Genomic DNA, 15,628 nt, shown 5'->3' on the forward strand with positions numbered 1-15,628 from the left:
TCCAGACTCTGTCACGTCTGTCACGTCCTCAGTGTGAACCTGCTTTCATCTGTGAAGAGCACAGGGCGCCAGTGGCGAATTTGCCAATCTTGGTGTTCTCTGGCAAATGCCAAACGTCCTGCACGGTGTTGGGCTGTAAGCACAACCCCCACCTATGGACGTCGGGCCCTCATACCACCCTCATGGAGTCTGTTTCTGACCGTTTGAGCAGACACATGCACATTTGTGGCCTGCTGGAGGTCATTTTGCAGGGCTCTGGCAGTGCTCCTCCTGATCCTCCTTGCACAAAGGCGGAGGTAGCGGTCCTGCTGCTGGGTTGTTGCCCTCCTACGGCCTCCTCCACGTCTCCTGGTAGCGCCTCCATGCTCTGGACACTACGCTGACAGACACAGCAAACCTTCTTGCCACAGCTCGCATTGATGTGCCATCCTGGATGAGCTGCACTACATGAGCCACTTGTATGGGTTGTAGACTCCGTCTCATGCTACCACTAGAGTGAAAGCACCGCCAGCATTCAAAAGTGACCAAAACATCAGCCAGGAAGCATAGGAACTGAGAAGTGGTCTGTGGTCACCACCTGCAGAACCACTCCTTTATTGGGAGTGTCTTGCTAATTGCCTATAATTTCCACCTTTTGTCTATTCCATTTGCACAACAGCATGTGAAATTTATTGTCAATCAGTGTTGCTTCCTAAGTGGACAGTTTGATTTCACAGAAGTGTGATTGACTTGGAGTTACATTGTGTTGTTTAAGTGTTCCCTTTATTTTTTTGAGCAGTGTATATATATATATATATATATATATATATATACACACACACACACACACACACACACACACATACACACACAAAGGACATACAGTTGAAGTTGGAAGTTTACATACACTTAGGTGGGAGTCATTAAAACTCGTTTTCAACCACTCCACAAATGTCTTGTTAACAAGTTTTGGCAAGTCGGTTAGGACATCTACTTCGTGCATGACACAAGTCATTTTTCCAACAATTGTTCACAGACAGATTATTTAACTTATAATTCACTGTATCACAATTCCAGTGGGTCAGAAGTTTACATACACTAAGTTGACTGCCTTTAAACAGCTTGTAAAATTGCAGAAAATTATGTAATGGCTTTAGAAGCCTCTGATAGGCAATTTGACATAATTAGAGTCAATTGGAGGTGTACCTGTGGATGTATTTCAAGGCCTACCTTCAAACTCAGTACCTCTTTGCTTGACATCATGGGAAAATCAAAAGAAATCAGCCAAGATCTCAGAAAAAAAATTGTAGACCTCCACAAGTCTGGTTCATCCTTGGGAGCAATTACCAAACGCCTGAAGGTACCACGTTCATCTGTACAAACAATAGTGCGCAAGTATAAACACCATGGGACCACTCAGCGGTCATACCTGTCATGACGCTGGCCTGGGGGTAGGTTTATGACAGTCATAAATACCTCTCCCCTCTTTTTTCCTCTCTCTACCCTACTGATGTGACTATTGAAAATCCCTTGGTTAACATAGAGATTCTGGGAACATCAGAAGGTGGGGGGAAATTAACCATATTTTGGTAATCCAACCAGTTGAACATATGCGTTGGTACTTAATGAATATGATGTCAGTTCGGTTGTCATCTGAGACATTCTCATCAATGATAGGATGACGTAAACTGTACAGTGGAAAGTCTACACATTATAGTTATCAGATTCACATGGAATTGTTGTGCAATTTAAATGTTTGAATATGAAATTATTTGTGAGGGGATGAAATGTGATTTTAGCTTCTAAAATGTGAGAATTGGGTTTTCATGAGTGAATTAGGCCTGACTCAGTGGCCCGCCCACGTGAAGAGACATTGGTTATAAACTATGAAACACACCCTCCTCTCCCTTCCTATATAAAGCCTTTAAGACAATATAACTTCCCTTTCCGGGGACATTAGGATGACGATCCGATGTCAGAAGGGTTCAGATAATAACTACAGAACGAAGCCAACCTCAGCGTGAGCTTTGGTTGCGAATTGTATGAACTTATGAACGCTGATTCACTCCAGCCACCAAGCGTGGACTGGGAAAGTACAGACAGAGTATACCGTCTACCACACAACGACGACACTACAACGTTTCCCGTTCACCACCAGAGACACTCTTCAAAAGGACAAAGGACTCTGTTGGGCAACACGGTCATCCATCTACCACCAACCTATTGAAGCGCAGCTCAGAGTAAATATGTATTGCATTTTCCTTTTCTAAATGGGCGGTAATTTAGAATGCATAAGATTCTGTATTTACGATAGAGTAGCTGCCTACGGCCCGATAGAGACATTGCTTCTCCCTTTGTTCTTCAGTCTTCCCGCTCTTTCACTCAAAAAACTCTGTTCCGTCCGCTAGGGACGTTTTCCTTTTTGACATAATTTTTAATCAATGTATGGTTCATTCTGTGTATATGTAATTCTGTGTGATTAGTTAGGTATTTAGTAAATAAATAATTAAACCCAATTTTGTATTGCTGATTCAACTTGTTAGCCAGGGTTCGTGAAGATAACCAAGAATTTACAACTTTCAGATGAGACTGAAATAAGGTGACGATTAATATTGACTGCTATTGATGTAAAATATTACTAGGTCTTTAAGAGTTTATTCGGAAGATAACTGCTCTATAAATATTATTTCGTGGTGCCCCGACTTTCTAGTTAATTACATTTACATGATTAGCTCAATCAGGTAATATGAATTACAGAGAAAGGATTTTATAGAATAGCATGTCATATCACTTAATTCGGAATAGTTAACAACACGACATACTGCTGTCATGACGTTGCCCTCTTTGGGTATATGAACCACACATTCCCACTGAAAAAAAATAAAAGCTGAAATAAATCATTCTCTCTACTATTATTCTGACATTTCACATTCTTAAAATAAAGTGGTGATCCTAACTGACCTAAGATGGGGAATTTTCACTAGGATTAAATGTCAGGAATTGTGAAACTGAATTTAAATGTATTTGGCAAAGGTGTATGTAAACTTACGACTTCAACTGTATATGATGTCCTAAATATAGCTGATCTGGAGTCACTCATATACACAACACTGGAACAAGATGGCCTTGGGATTGCTTTGGATGTATGCACGTGCACACAGACACATACTCTTACCTTAGCGGAGTGCTCCATGGTGACGACCACCTTGGTTCCAGCGCTGGCCACCAGATCCATGGCTCCACCCATCCCCTTCACCATCTTACCCTGAAGGACAAACAAAGCATTACAGTAAACAATAGAGCCCAGGGGTACTCAAAGTAACACATCTTCCACACACACCAACAGCAACAGCCAAAAGAGTAAGCAAAGTTACGTATTTTCCACACATGCCACCATTAACAGCCGATACAGAATGTAAAGTAACACAGCTTACACACCTGTCACCAGTAACAGCTGAAAGAGAAAGCCAAGGTACGTATCTTCCACACATGCCACCAGTAACAGCCAATACAGAATGTAAAGTAACGCATCTTCCACACATGCCACCAGTAACAGCCAATACAGAATGTAAAGTAACGCATCTTCCACACCTGTCACCAGTAACAGCCAATACAGAATGTAAAGTAACGCATCTTCCACACATGCCACCAGTAACAGCCAATACAGAATGTAAAGTAACGCATCTTCCACACATGCCACCAGTAACAGCCAATACAGAATGTAAAGTAACGCATCTTCCACACATGCCACCAGTAACAGCCAAAAGAGTAAGCAAAGTTACGTATTTTCCACACATGCCACCATTAACAGCCGATACAGAATGTAAAGTAACACAGCTTACACACATGCCACCAGTAACAACCGATACAGAACGTTAAATAACACGTTTTCCACACCTGTCACCAGTAACAGCTGAAAGAGAAAGCCAAGGTACGTATCTTCCACACATGCCACCAGTAACAGCCGATACAGAATGTAAAGTAACGCATCTTCCACACATGCCACCAGTAACAGCCAATACAGAATGTAAAGTAACGCATCTTCCACACCTGTCACCAGTAACAGCCAATACAGAATGTAAAGTAACGCATCTTCCACACATGCCACCAGTAACAGCCAATACAGAATGTAAAGTAACGCATCTTCCACACATGCCACCAGTAACAGCCAATACAGAATGTAAAGTAACGCATCTTCCACACATGCCACCAGTAACAGCCAATACAGAATGTAAAGTAACGCATCTTCCACACATGCCACCAGTAACAGCCAATACAGAATGTAAAGTAACGCATCTTCCATGCGTGCCACCAGTAACAGCCGATACAGAACGTAAAGTAACACATCTTCCACACATGCCACCAGTAACAGCCGATACAGAATGTAAAGTAACACATCTTCCACACATGCCACCAGTAACAGCCAATACAGAACGTAAAGTAACGCATCTTCCACACATGCCACCAGTAACAGCCAATACAGAATGTAAAGTAACGCATCTTCCACACCTGTCACCAGTAACAGCCAATACAGAATGTAAAGTAACACATCTTCCACACATGCCACCAGTAACAGCCGATACAGAATGTAAAGTAACGCATCTTCCACACCTGTCACCAGTAACAGCCGATACAGAATGTAAAGTAACACATCTTCCACACATGCCACCAGTAACAACCGATACAGAATGTAAAGTAACGCATCTTCCACACCTGTCACCAGTAACAGCCGATACAGAATGTAAAGTAACGCATCTTCCACACCTGTCACCAGTAACAGCCGATACAGAATGTAAAGTAACACATCTTCCACACATGCCACCAGTAACAACCGATACAGAATGTAAAGTAACACATCTTCCACACATGCCACCAGTAACAGCCAATACAGAATGTAAAGTAACGCATCTTCCGCACATAACAACCGAAACAGAACATGAAGTAATGCATCTTCCACACATGCCACCAGTAACAACCGAAACAGAACATAAAGTAATGCATCTTCCACACATGTCACCAGTAACAACCGAAACAGAGTATTTTGCCAGTTGTTTGCTTTTCTCTTACGTAGGCCTGAGCATAGCACTCTTTCCAATCCAGAGGCTAAACCAAACTGGCACTGTATACAGTAATCCACTGTAGAGAGAGGCATATTAACAGTCTGCCCAGTGGGGAATACAACTGAATAAACACTGTATTACTTCAGAGTCCAGCCCCAGCCAGCGTATTTCTTGTTAATGGACACAGTGAAAACACACACACACACACACACACACACACACACACACACACACACACACACACACACACACACACACACACACACACACACACACACGCACACACACACACACGCACACACACACGAGGTTTGCATTCAATACAGACTAGAGAAAATATTTGTTTCCAAAAGCAGTGAAGAAAAATCTAATTAGAACATCAAAATTGGATTGCCAAGTGGGAGACAAATTATACGCAGGTCTCTCATTTCTCTGTGTCCAATGAGCTTTCCTGGCATGCACATGCCCAGGGGGTGAGATGACTGAAAAACCCATTTAAAAGCTGCTTCGCTCATCAATCACAACTGCCTGCACGGCACTCTGTTGAATATCCAGGGAATATATGGTTGGTATGTGTGTATACAGTCTGTTAGTATTCCTTACAGTATACGAATACAGTATGCATTAAAGTTTGGGTGAGGTAGAGAGTGAGAGAGGATGGGAGGGAGGGAATGAATTTCACCCAATAAAGTTGTTCCCGCTCCAGATCTCTTCTTCATTCCTTGTCACACTGAATAGATGAAATACATAGGAAAATACAGTAGGTTGAGCAAGCTTTCTGAAACAGGCGTGTTGTACTCGTTTTAAACAATTGCTGACATTTAATCCTAGTAGAAATTCCCTGTCTTAGGTCAATTAGGATCACCACTTTATTTTAAGAATGTGAAAGTCAGAATAATAGTAGAGAAAATGATTTATTTCAGCTTTTATTTCTTTCATTACATTCCCAATGGGTCAGAAGTTTACATACACTCAATTAGTATTTGGTAGCATTGCCTTTAAATTGTTTAACTTGGTCAAACGTTTCAGGTAGCCTTCCACAAGCTTCCCACAATAAGTTGGGTGAATTTTGGCCCATTCCTCCTGACAGAGCTGGTGTAACTGAGTCAGGTTTGTTGGCCTCCTTGCTCGCACACGCTTTTTCAGTTCTGAGCACAAATTTTCTATAGAATTGAGGTCAGGGCTTTGTGATGGCCACTGCAATACCTCGACTTTGTTGTCCTTAAGCCATTTTGCCACAACTTTGTAAGTATGCTTGGAGTCATTGTCCATTTGGAAGACCCATTTGCGAGCAAGCTTTAATTTCCTGACTGATGTCTTGTGATGTTGCTTCAATATATCCACATAATTTTCCTACCTCATGATGCCATCTATTTTGTGAAGTGCACAAGTCCCTCCTGCAGCAAAGCACTCCCACAACATGATGCTGCCACCCCCGTGCTTCCCGGTTGGGATGGTGTTCTTCAGCTTGCAAGCCTCCCCCTTTTTCCTCCAAACATAACGATGGTCATTATGGCAAAACAGTTCTATTTTTGTTTCATCAGACTATAGGACATTTCTCCAAATGACTGGTTTTTCAAAGATGTCTAGAAATGTACATGTTTTGTGCTCTTGTAGTAAGCAATCACTCCGCCATTGCTGACTACAAATGATCTATAACTGGGCTAATAGCTCACTAACTAGTAAAGGATATGAACAAAATGTGCACATGTGGCTACATGGAGCTCTCGCTTTGATCTCAAAACAAGCGCATCTCCTCACGACTGCTCATGCTGTAAACACAGTTCAAAGTAAATGGCACAGAGCCATATATGGCAATGAGTACTGCGTGTCAATGCAATAGAATCCTACTCCTTTGCGTTCTGCCTCTAAAAAATCTCTTGCATAGCTTGTTTTGTTTCGGATTGTTTCAATAAAAAGTGGATAATATTGCGTTGATTCGAGCACAATTGCCACAGTAAAGGGAAACATTGATAGTGTTAATAGGGAAAACTCTAGAACAGTGGTCACCAACCTTTTCTGAGTCAAAATCACGGAGTCAAAATGCCAAGATCTACCACTCAGATATTTTATTACATGACTTAAAAAACCTAAGTCTATGCAACATTAACCAATTAAAAACAGTTCTGTAGCAATGAGGTTTGTGCAGTAAACTATAGGCCCAATACATGGGTCTCGTGTGGCTCAGTTGGTAGAGCATGGCGCTTGCAACGCCAGGGTTGTGGGTTCAATTCCCACGGGGGGACCAGGGTTCAATTCCCACGGGGGGACCGGGATGAATATGTATGAACTTTCCAATTTGTAAGTCGCTCTGGATAAGAGCGTCTGCTAAATGACTAAATGTATGTAAATGTAATACATTATCACTGCATATTGGCTTTGCTTGAATTTCCCTGCCAATGAATGCATTGTTGTTCAGGCCATTTAAAAATATATATATTTAAATATCACACTGGTAATAGATCCGTTGTTGTATTACTTGTGAAGCACAGCTGAGTAAGCATACATTTAAATAATTTTACTTTACTACGCTGATGAAGCCTGCATCTGATGGTCAGTCTCAGCGGAGGGAGAGAGCAGCAGACTGAGGGTCCACCTCTCAACATTCCTCCTCTCTCCCTTTCCTCCACTAACACTGATCAAACCAAAAAGGGACACTGTCTTCCAGATGATGGTGAAACTTGAATCGCAACGCATTATTTCTGCCTCATGCAATAATTCATGCTGTTACCCATATGAACAGAGAAAGTTAAATATTGTTTGAAAAAAACAAAAAACAAGCCACTAATAATAAAAACAATGCAAGCCTATAGATACACTTTGCTACTCATTCATTACTGCTGCACTGCTTGTTGTAGTGCTGACTGGAAATAGGAAGAACATGTATTTTATGGTTTATAAAAGTGTTGAATACAAAGTGTTGACATGGCTGAGTAAGAACTTAAACATGAACTCACTCATAAAAACAGCATCTCTTTGCTGTATTCGTTGACCGTCTCTCTCTAGTTATGGTTTTAAATGTTTTGAAATCTCACAGTATCAACTTTGCTGTAAACTTTATTTTATCCCTGCTACGTTACTGCAGACACGGTCATCTGAGCAATCCGATTGGCCAGCGGTAGGCCTATAGTGCACATGATTTGCTCTCTGGGCCCGCCAGGAAGGCAGTGTTTGCATCTTCAGAGACATAAAATGGTTCAAAATGGCAACAGTTCGCCTACCCGGCGCGCAGGGCAGCTGAATTTATCGTTGGGTTTTTTACAGAAATGTTTGGCGATCGACTAAGAATGCCGGTTGGATCTTGATCGACCGGTTGGAGACCACTGCTCTAGAAACTTGAGTGATGTTCAATCTCGTGCTTCTCTCTGTGGGCTGATATTTCTGCACGGCAGTCCCATTAAATAAACCCCCAAAACACCAGTCTCAACGTCAACAGTAAAGAGTCGACTCCGGGAGGCTGGCCTTCTAGGCAGAGTTGCAAAGAAAAAGCCATATCTCAGACTGGCCAATAAAAAGAAAAGAACACAGACACTGGACAGAGGAACTCTGCCTAGAAGGCCAGCATCCCGGAGTCACCTCTTCACTGTTGACGTTGAGACTAGTGTTTTGCGGGTACTATTTAATGAAGGTGCCAGTTGAGGACTTGTGAGGCGTCTGTATCTCAAACTAGACACTCTAATGTACTTGTACTCTTGCTCAGTTGTGCACCGGGGCCTCCCACTCCTCTTTCTATTCTGGTTAGAGACAGTTTGCGCTGTTCTGTGAAGGGAGTAGTACACAACATTGTACGAGATCTTCAGTTTCTTGGCAATTTCTCGCATGGAATAGCCTTCATTTCTCAGAACAAGAATAGACTGACGAGTTTCAGAAGAAAGTTGTTTGTTTCTGGCCATTTTGAGTCTGTAATCGAACCCACAAATGCTGATGCTCCAGATACTCAACTAGTCTAAAGAAGGCCAGTTGTATTGCTTCTTTAATAAGCACAACAGTTTTGAACCGTGCTAACATAATTGCAAAAGGGTTTCCTAATGATTTCTGTTCAATTTGATGTTATTTTAAAATGGACAAAAAAGATGCTTCTCTTTCAAAAACAAGGACATTTCTAAGTGACCCCAAAATTTTGAACGGTAGTATATATATATATTTTTTTTTCTTTTCACCTTTATTTAACTAGGCAAGTCAGTTAAAAACAAATTTTTATTTACAATGACGGCCTACAGGGGAACAGCGGGTTAACTGCCTTTTTAAGGGGAAGAATGACAGATTTTTACCTTGTCAGCTCTGCGATTCGGTTACTGGCCCAACGCTCTAACCACTAGGCTACCTGCATTTTGATTTAAACATTGGGAGACAACAGCACCGTAACAACATAAGAACGGTTGATTGAGGAGAGTAGGCTGCTTTGCCGTGTCTACACCAGGGTTAGACTGCATTTGCTCTCCGTCAGATATATAAGCTTTCAATGTGATTATCTGAAAACACTTTGATCCCAATGCCGCTCGATCCGGAGGGAAAAACAGAACATTATCTAGTGAGTGAGTGTGTGTGTGAGTGAGTGAGTGAGTGAGTGAGTGAGTGAGTGAGTGAGTGAGTGAGTGTGAGTGAGTGAGTGAGTGTGAGTGAGTGAGTGAGTGAGTGTGTGAGTGAGAGCGTGCGTGCGTGCGTTTCCTTGGTTTAAATAGATAAAGAACGAGAGAGAGCTTTCATTCTTAATTATAATGTAATCTCACATATTTAATCAAAATTTGGACAGTCACCAATCAGGTAGATTTTTTGTCCGATGGAGCTTCATTGCTTGGCAACGGTAAATCTGACCACCGCGTTAACTATAGTCCGGTCCTCTCACATGAATCACTCCATTGTTGTTCTATTGATATTTATTCAACAGCCATTGGAAACAGTTCGCAGAGCAGTCCCCCCCGGTTCCACTGGAGTTATTTTAAACAAACAGCAGCTGCATACAACAATACGGCTTCCTGCAGACTTTTAGAGGTAGGAGGGTTAAATTAAATTGATCGATATCACCACTGACTTATTATCTTGTGTTTTTGGTATTTTTTGGTGGAATTGTTTATCTTCAGAATAGTGATGGTGGGGGGGAGAAAAAAAATCAACAATTACATATTGCGATATTATTTTTGGACGATATTATATCAATATTTGACACCAAGTATCGATTTGTAAAAACAAGTACAATATACAGTGGGGAGAACAAGTATTTGATACACTGCCGATTTTGCAGGTTTTCCTACTTACAAAGCATGTAGAGGTCTGTAATTTTTATCATAGGTACACTTCAACTGTGAGACGGAATCTAAAACAAAAATCCAGAAAATCACTTTGTATGATTTTTAAGTAATTAATTTGCATTTTATTGGTTGGATGGTTGGAGACAGGCTCGTGGTCAAGGCAGGCAGAATGGTCAGGCAGGCGGGTAGAAAGTACATAAAACAGGCAAGGGTCAAAACCGGGAGGACTAGAGAAAGGAGAATGCAAAAAGCATGAGAACGGGAAAAACGCTGGTTGACTTGGAAACATACAAGACAAACTGTCACAGAGAGACAGGAAACACAGGGATAAATACACTGGGAAAAACAAGAGACATCTGGAGGGGGTGGAGACAATAACGAGGACAGGTGAAACTGATCAGGGTGTGACAGAAAGAGCCGTTTGGGACCCAGCCTAGCACATAGGCAGGTAGCCTAGTGGTTAGAGCGTTAGACTAGTTACCGAAAGGTTGCAAGATCGCATCCCTGAGCTGACAAGGTAAAAATCTGTCATTCTGCCCCCGTTTGGCCGTCATTGAAAATAAGAATTTGTTCTTAACTGACTTGCCTAGTTAAATAAATGTAAAGCATTTTTTATTTAAATTTAAATAAAAATGAAAAAAAAAAAAGATAGGCTTTCCAAACAGTTTAAAGCCTTTGTATTTATCTGAACTGAAAGAGGGAACTTGTAAGGGTAAGGTTCTCCATAAGGTCAAGTTGAAGTGGAGAAGAGGCTATTGTCTTTACTTACTCAGACATATCAGGGGAAGACCTTATCAGGTTCAATTAAAACAACTGTAAATAGGCTACTTCAGATGTAGCTCGGCCTGTGGCGTTACCATGACAACCAGTCAAATATGTTTCCCCTTGTTCAGTTTATTGTGTTACCCTCACTTATCCTGCCAGCCGAAGGATGCCAAAGAAAATGTTGCCTTCACTTCCACCGGTTTCTACTTATCAATTGTCTCTTTCTTGCTCTCATTCTCCCTCGTTCACATGCCGACATTCTTTTTCGTCCTCTACAAATGCCCCTCTCTGTTTAATAACATAGCGACAGAATAGTAAAGGCCATGGTTTCCCAGACAACTAATGACAAGCACCACAGACAGACAATCGGACAGACAGACAGACAGACAGACATGAAAACAAAGAGGGCTGCTTGTGCAATAGGGTTGTTCAGAATTGTGTCCCCCAAAAGCCAGCCTTGTATAAAGTGGAATGGACTATAAGCTAATTTAAAACGTTCTGAGTAACACCACAAACACATACAGACTGAAAACGGCAGCCATTTCTTTAATTGACTGATGATTGCTCATAGCAGTCCTTTGTCTCTCTTTTCATTAGAGTTATTGATCAACTCTTTGAAAAGACAATGTTGAGAAAAACATACTATACAAACCACTGCCATTGTAAAGTACTTTTTACTTTTCAGAGTGGAGTCAGATAATTTACTGTGTTTCCCCCATTGTTTCAATAGGCAGGTGTGTGTGTGTGTGTGTTCAACACGTAGTCCTCATCGCTCCCAATCTCAGTGGACATTATCCCTTGTTAACAAGAATAGCATCAGAAGTGCACTACATGTAGTTCCCTGTAGCCTACCTGCTAATGTCTCTGTCAAAGTAAAGTAGTCTATTAACAAACCATGGAGGAAAACACCATTTCCCTTCAAAGTTAAGTCTGACACAGCTATAAAACAAATGTTCTCTGCTAAATTACGTTTAAAATAATTTCCATATGTGAGACAATAGCTCTGTTATCAACAAGGAGCGTAAAAGATTCACTGTGTTTTGCAATCTTCATAGTGAGAACAAGTACTACCAGTACTAATAGCCGACACCAGATTATAACTAGACTAATCAGAAGCACCTTGCCTTATATTATATGTATCCAAGCATCTCAGATCTGAGAGTCAGTAAGTACAGAGCAAAGGGTTTGAAATGCATCCTGATCAATTTCAGAACAACATATACCTTCTTTGCAAGACATTATCTTCTCCAATGAAATATGAAAAACCTCAATGTGCAAAACACAACATGACAATGGAGACCTACAGTGTTGGTACATACAGAGAGACACACATACACACCATTGTAAAGGGATAACATTGAGCTAAATTAAAGAGCAGAACACACACACACTTGCAGGCAAGGAGCAACAGGGGAGACACAACACTGAGCTTGAAAAAAGGGAGTAACCTTGAGCAGAATGACTGATCATTCAGGCAGAGTGCACGAACACACACACACACACACACACAGCATAAGTGAGCGTGAGGCGGAGGGCAGGAGGCACCGTCAGCGCCACAGGGAGCCTGGAGGACTAGAAATATCCCAGAATGCTGTCTGAGCCACAGGGGCCACAGGCTCAGCATCTTTAAGGCTGAGCTCCAGTCAGAACAATCCTGTCCGTTAAGATCTCAAATGATGGGATAGGTTTAGGGCCAGTATTCCCAAGGGGTACGGGCAAAGCCGCCAGGGGTACGCCAAATAAAAATGTGATTTATTATTATTTTTTTTTATAATAAAAAATGATAATAATCACATTTTCAAACAGTACATTTATATTTTCCAACGGGGATATACATTTGGGTGAGTTTTTTTCTCGCCTGAGTAGCCTCGTTTCACTGCCAAAAATTAAATTAAACCTAGCCTAATCTAGTGTTCAGCGAAATAACAACACAATGTCAATTATTTGTATTATTTTTAATTTCACCTTTATTTAACCAGGTAGGCCAGTTGAGAACAAACATTTAGAAACAAAACGCAGACATTTAGAAACAAAACATGACAATTAGAAAAATAAATAAGTTCTTTGAGCGAGAATAAAAACGACTTTTGAGTAGTAAGACATGTATAAAAGCAACAGATACCATTAATAAGAAGGGGCTAGAAGCGTCTTATATGGTGAGCTACCGAGTGGCTAGGACAGGCAAGCCCCATACTATATTGGAGGACTTAATTCTTCCAGCTGCCGCAGATATGGCTGGTACAATGCTGGGGGAAAAGGCCAAAAACACTATACAGACAATGCAGTCATCAAACAACACTGTTTCACGACACATCAGTGACATGGCAGGACATGTTTCGAAACAATTACTGCGTCGCATACAACCCAGTGAATCATACCCGTTACAGCTGGATGAGTCAACAGACGTGGCGGGCCTGGCACAGCTCCTGGTATATGTCCGTTACGTTTATGGGGGGTTAATTAAGGAAGACATCCTCTTCTGCAAACCACTGGAAACCAGGACAACATGAGGATATTTTTAAAGTACTGGACAGCTTTGTGACATCAAATGGACTTTGGTGGTCAAGATGTGTATGTATCTGTACTGATGGCGCAAACGCCATGACAGGGAGACATAGTGGAGTGGTAACGCGAGTGCAAGCTGTTGCTCCCGAGGCCACTTGGGTACACTGCAGCATCCACTGAGAGGCTCTTCCTGCCAAGGGAATGCCTGACGTCTTGAAAGACGTTTTGGATACTACAATGAAAATGGTTAACTTTGTTAAAGCAAGGCCCCTCAACTCTCGTGTATTTTCTGCATTAAGCAATGATATGGGCAGCAACCATGTATCGCTTTTACAACATACAGAAGTGTGCTGGTTATCAAGGGCCAAAGTATTGACACGTTTTTTTTTTTTTAATTGAGAGACAAGCTTAAAGTTATCTTTACTGACCATAATTTTCACTTGTCTGACAGCTTGCATGATGACGAGTTTCTCACACGACTGGCCTATCTGGGTGGTGTTTTTTTCTCGCCTGAATGATCTGTAATTGAGGCTATGATTAAGAAGTTGGAGCTCTATTTTATCTGCATTAACAAGGAAAACACAGAGGTGTTTCATCATTGCAGGAGTTTTTTGTGTGCAAATGAGCTCAAGCTCACGGACAATGTGGCGTTCTGCATTAGCATTGAACTGCCCCCGTGATATGCAACTTTTCAGGGAAGTTAGGAACAAATATACACAGGCAGTTAGGAAAGCTAAGGCTAGCTTTTTCAAGCAGAAATTTGCATTATGTAGCACAAACTCAAAAAGGTCTGGGACAATGTAAAGTCCATGGAGAACAAGAGCACCTTCTCCCAGCTGCCCACTGCACTGAGGCTAGGAAACAATGTCACCACCGATAAATCCACTATAATTGAGAATTTCAATAAAGCATTTTTCTACGGCTGGCCATGCTTTCCACCTGGCTACCCCTACCCCGATCAACAGCCCTCCACCCCCCACAGCAACTCGCCCAAAACCTCCCCCACTTCTCCTTCTCCCAAATCCAGATAGCTGATGTTCTGAAAGAGCTGCAAAATCTGGACCCCTACAAATCAGCCGGGCGAGACAATCTGGACCCTCTCTTCCTAAAATGATCTACCGAAATTGTTGCAACCCCTAATACTAGCCTGTTCAACCTATCTTTCGAATCGTCTGAGATTCCCATAGATTGGAAAGCTGCCGCGGTCATTCCCCTCTTCAAAGGGGGAGACACTCTAGACCCAAACTGCTACAGACCTATATCTATTCTACCCTGCCTTTCTAAGATCTTCGAAAGCCAAGTTAACAAACAGATTACCGACCATTTTGAATCCCACCGTACCTTCTCCGCTATGCAATCGGGTTTCAGAGCTGGTCATGGGTGCACCTCAGCCAAGCTCAAGGTCCTAAACGATATCATAACCGCCATCGATAAGAGACATTACTGTGCAGCCGTATTCATCAACCTGGCCAAGGTTTTCGACTCTGTCAATCACAACATTCTTATTGGCAGACTCAACAGCCTTGGTTTCTGAAATTATTGCCTCGTCTGGTTCACCAACTACTTCTCAGATAGAGTTCAGTGTGTCAAATCGGAGGGCCTGTTGTCAGGACCCCTGGCAGTCTCTATGGGGGTGCCACAGGGTTAAATTCTCAGGCAGACTCTTCTCTGTATACATCAATGACGTCGCTCTTGCTGCTGGTGATTCTTTGATCCACCTCTACGCAGATGGCACCATTCTGTATACCTCTGGCCCTTCTTTGGACACTGTGTTAACTAACCTCCAGACGAGATTCAATGCCATTGAACAACTCTCCTTCCGTGGCCTCCAACTGCCCTTAAATGCAAGTAAAACTAAATGCATGCTCTTCAACCGATCGCTGCCCGCACCTGCCCGCCCGTCCAGCATCACTACTCTGGACGGTTCTGACTTAGAATATGTGGACAACTACAAATACCTAGGTGTCTGGTTAGACTGTAAACTCTCCTTCCAGACTCACATTAAACATCTCCAATCCAAAATTTAATCTAGAATCGGCTTCCTATTTCGCAACAAAGCACCCTTCACTC

The 15,628-nt window shown here is 42.0% G+C and overlaps 1 protein-coding gene across 1 annotated transcript in view; it reads right to left on the minus strand.

Annotated features, from left to right (window-relative positions):
• Window positions 1–15,628, minus strand: part of LOC120063269 (succinyl-CoA:3-ketoacid coenzyme A transferase 1, mitochondrial-like) — a 131,757-nt gene that overhangs the window by 39,547 nt on the left and 76,582 nt on the right. Inside the window, exon 14 of the mRNA XM_039013534.1 lies at window positions 3,155–3,244. Coding sequence (XP_038869462.1) covers window positions 3,155–3,244 — 90 coding nt within the window. The remainder of the gene's footprint in view (window positions 1–3,154; window positions 3,245–15,628) is intronic.

The sequence above is a fragment of the Salvelinus namaycush genome, chromosome 18, assembly GCF_016432855.1.
Source record: "Salvelinus namaycush isolate Seneca chromosome 18, SaNama_1.0, whole genome shotgun sequence".
Classification (NCBI taxonomy): Eukaryota; Metazoa; Chordata; class Actinopteri; order Salmoniformes; family Salmonidae; genus Salvelinus; species Salvelinus namaycush.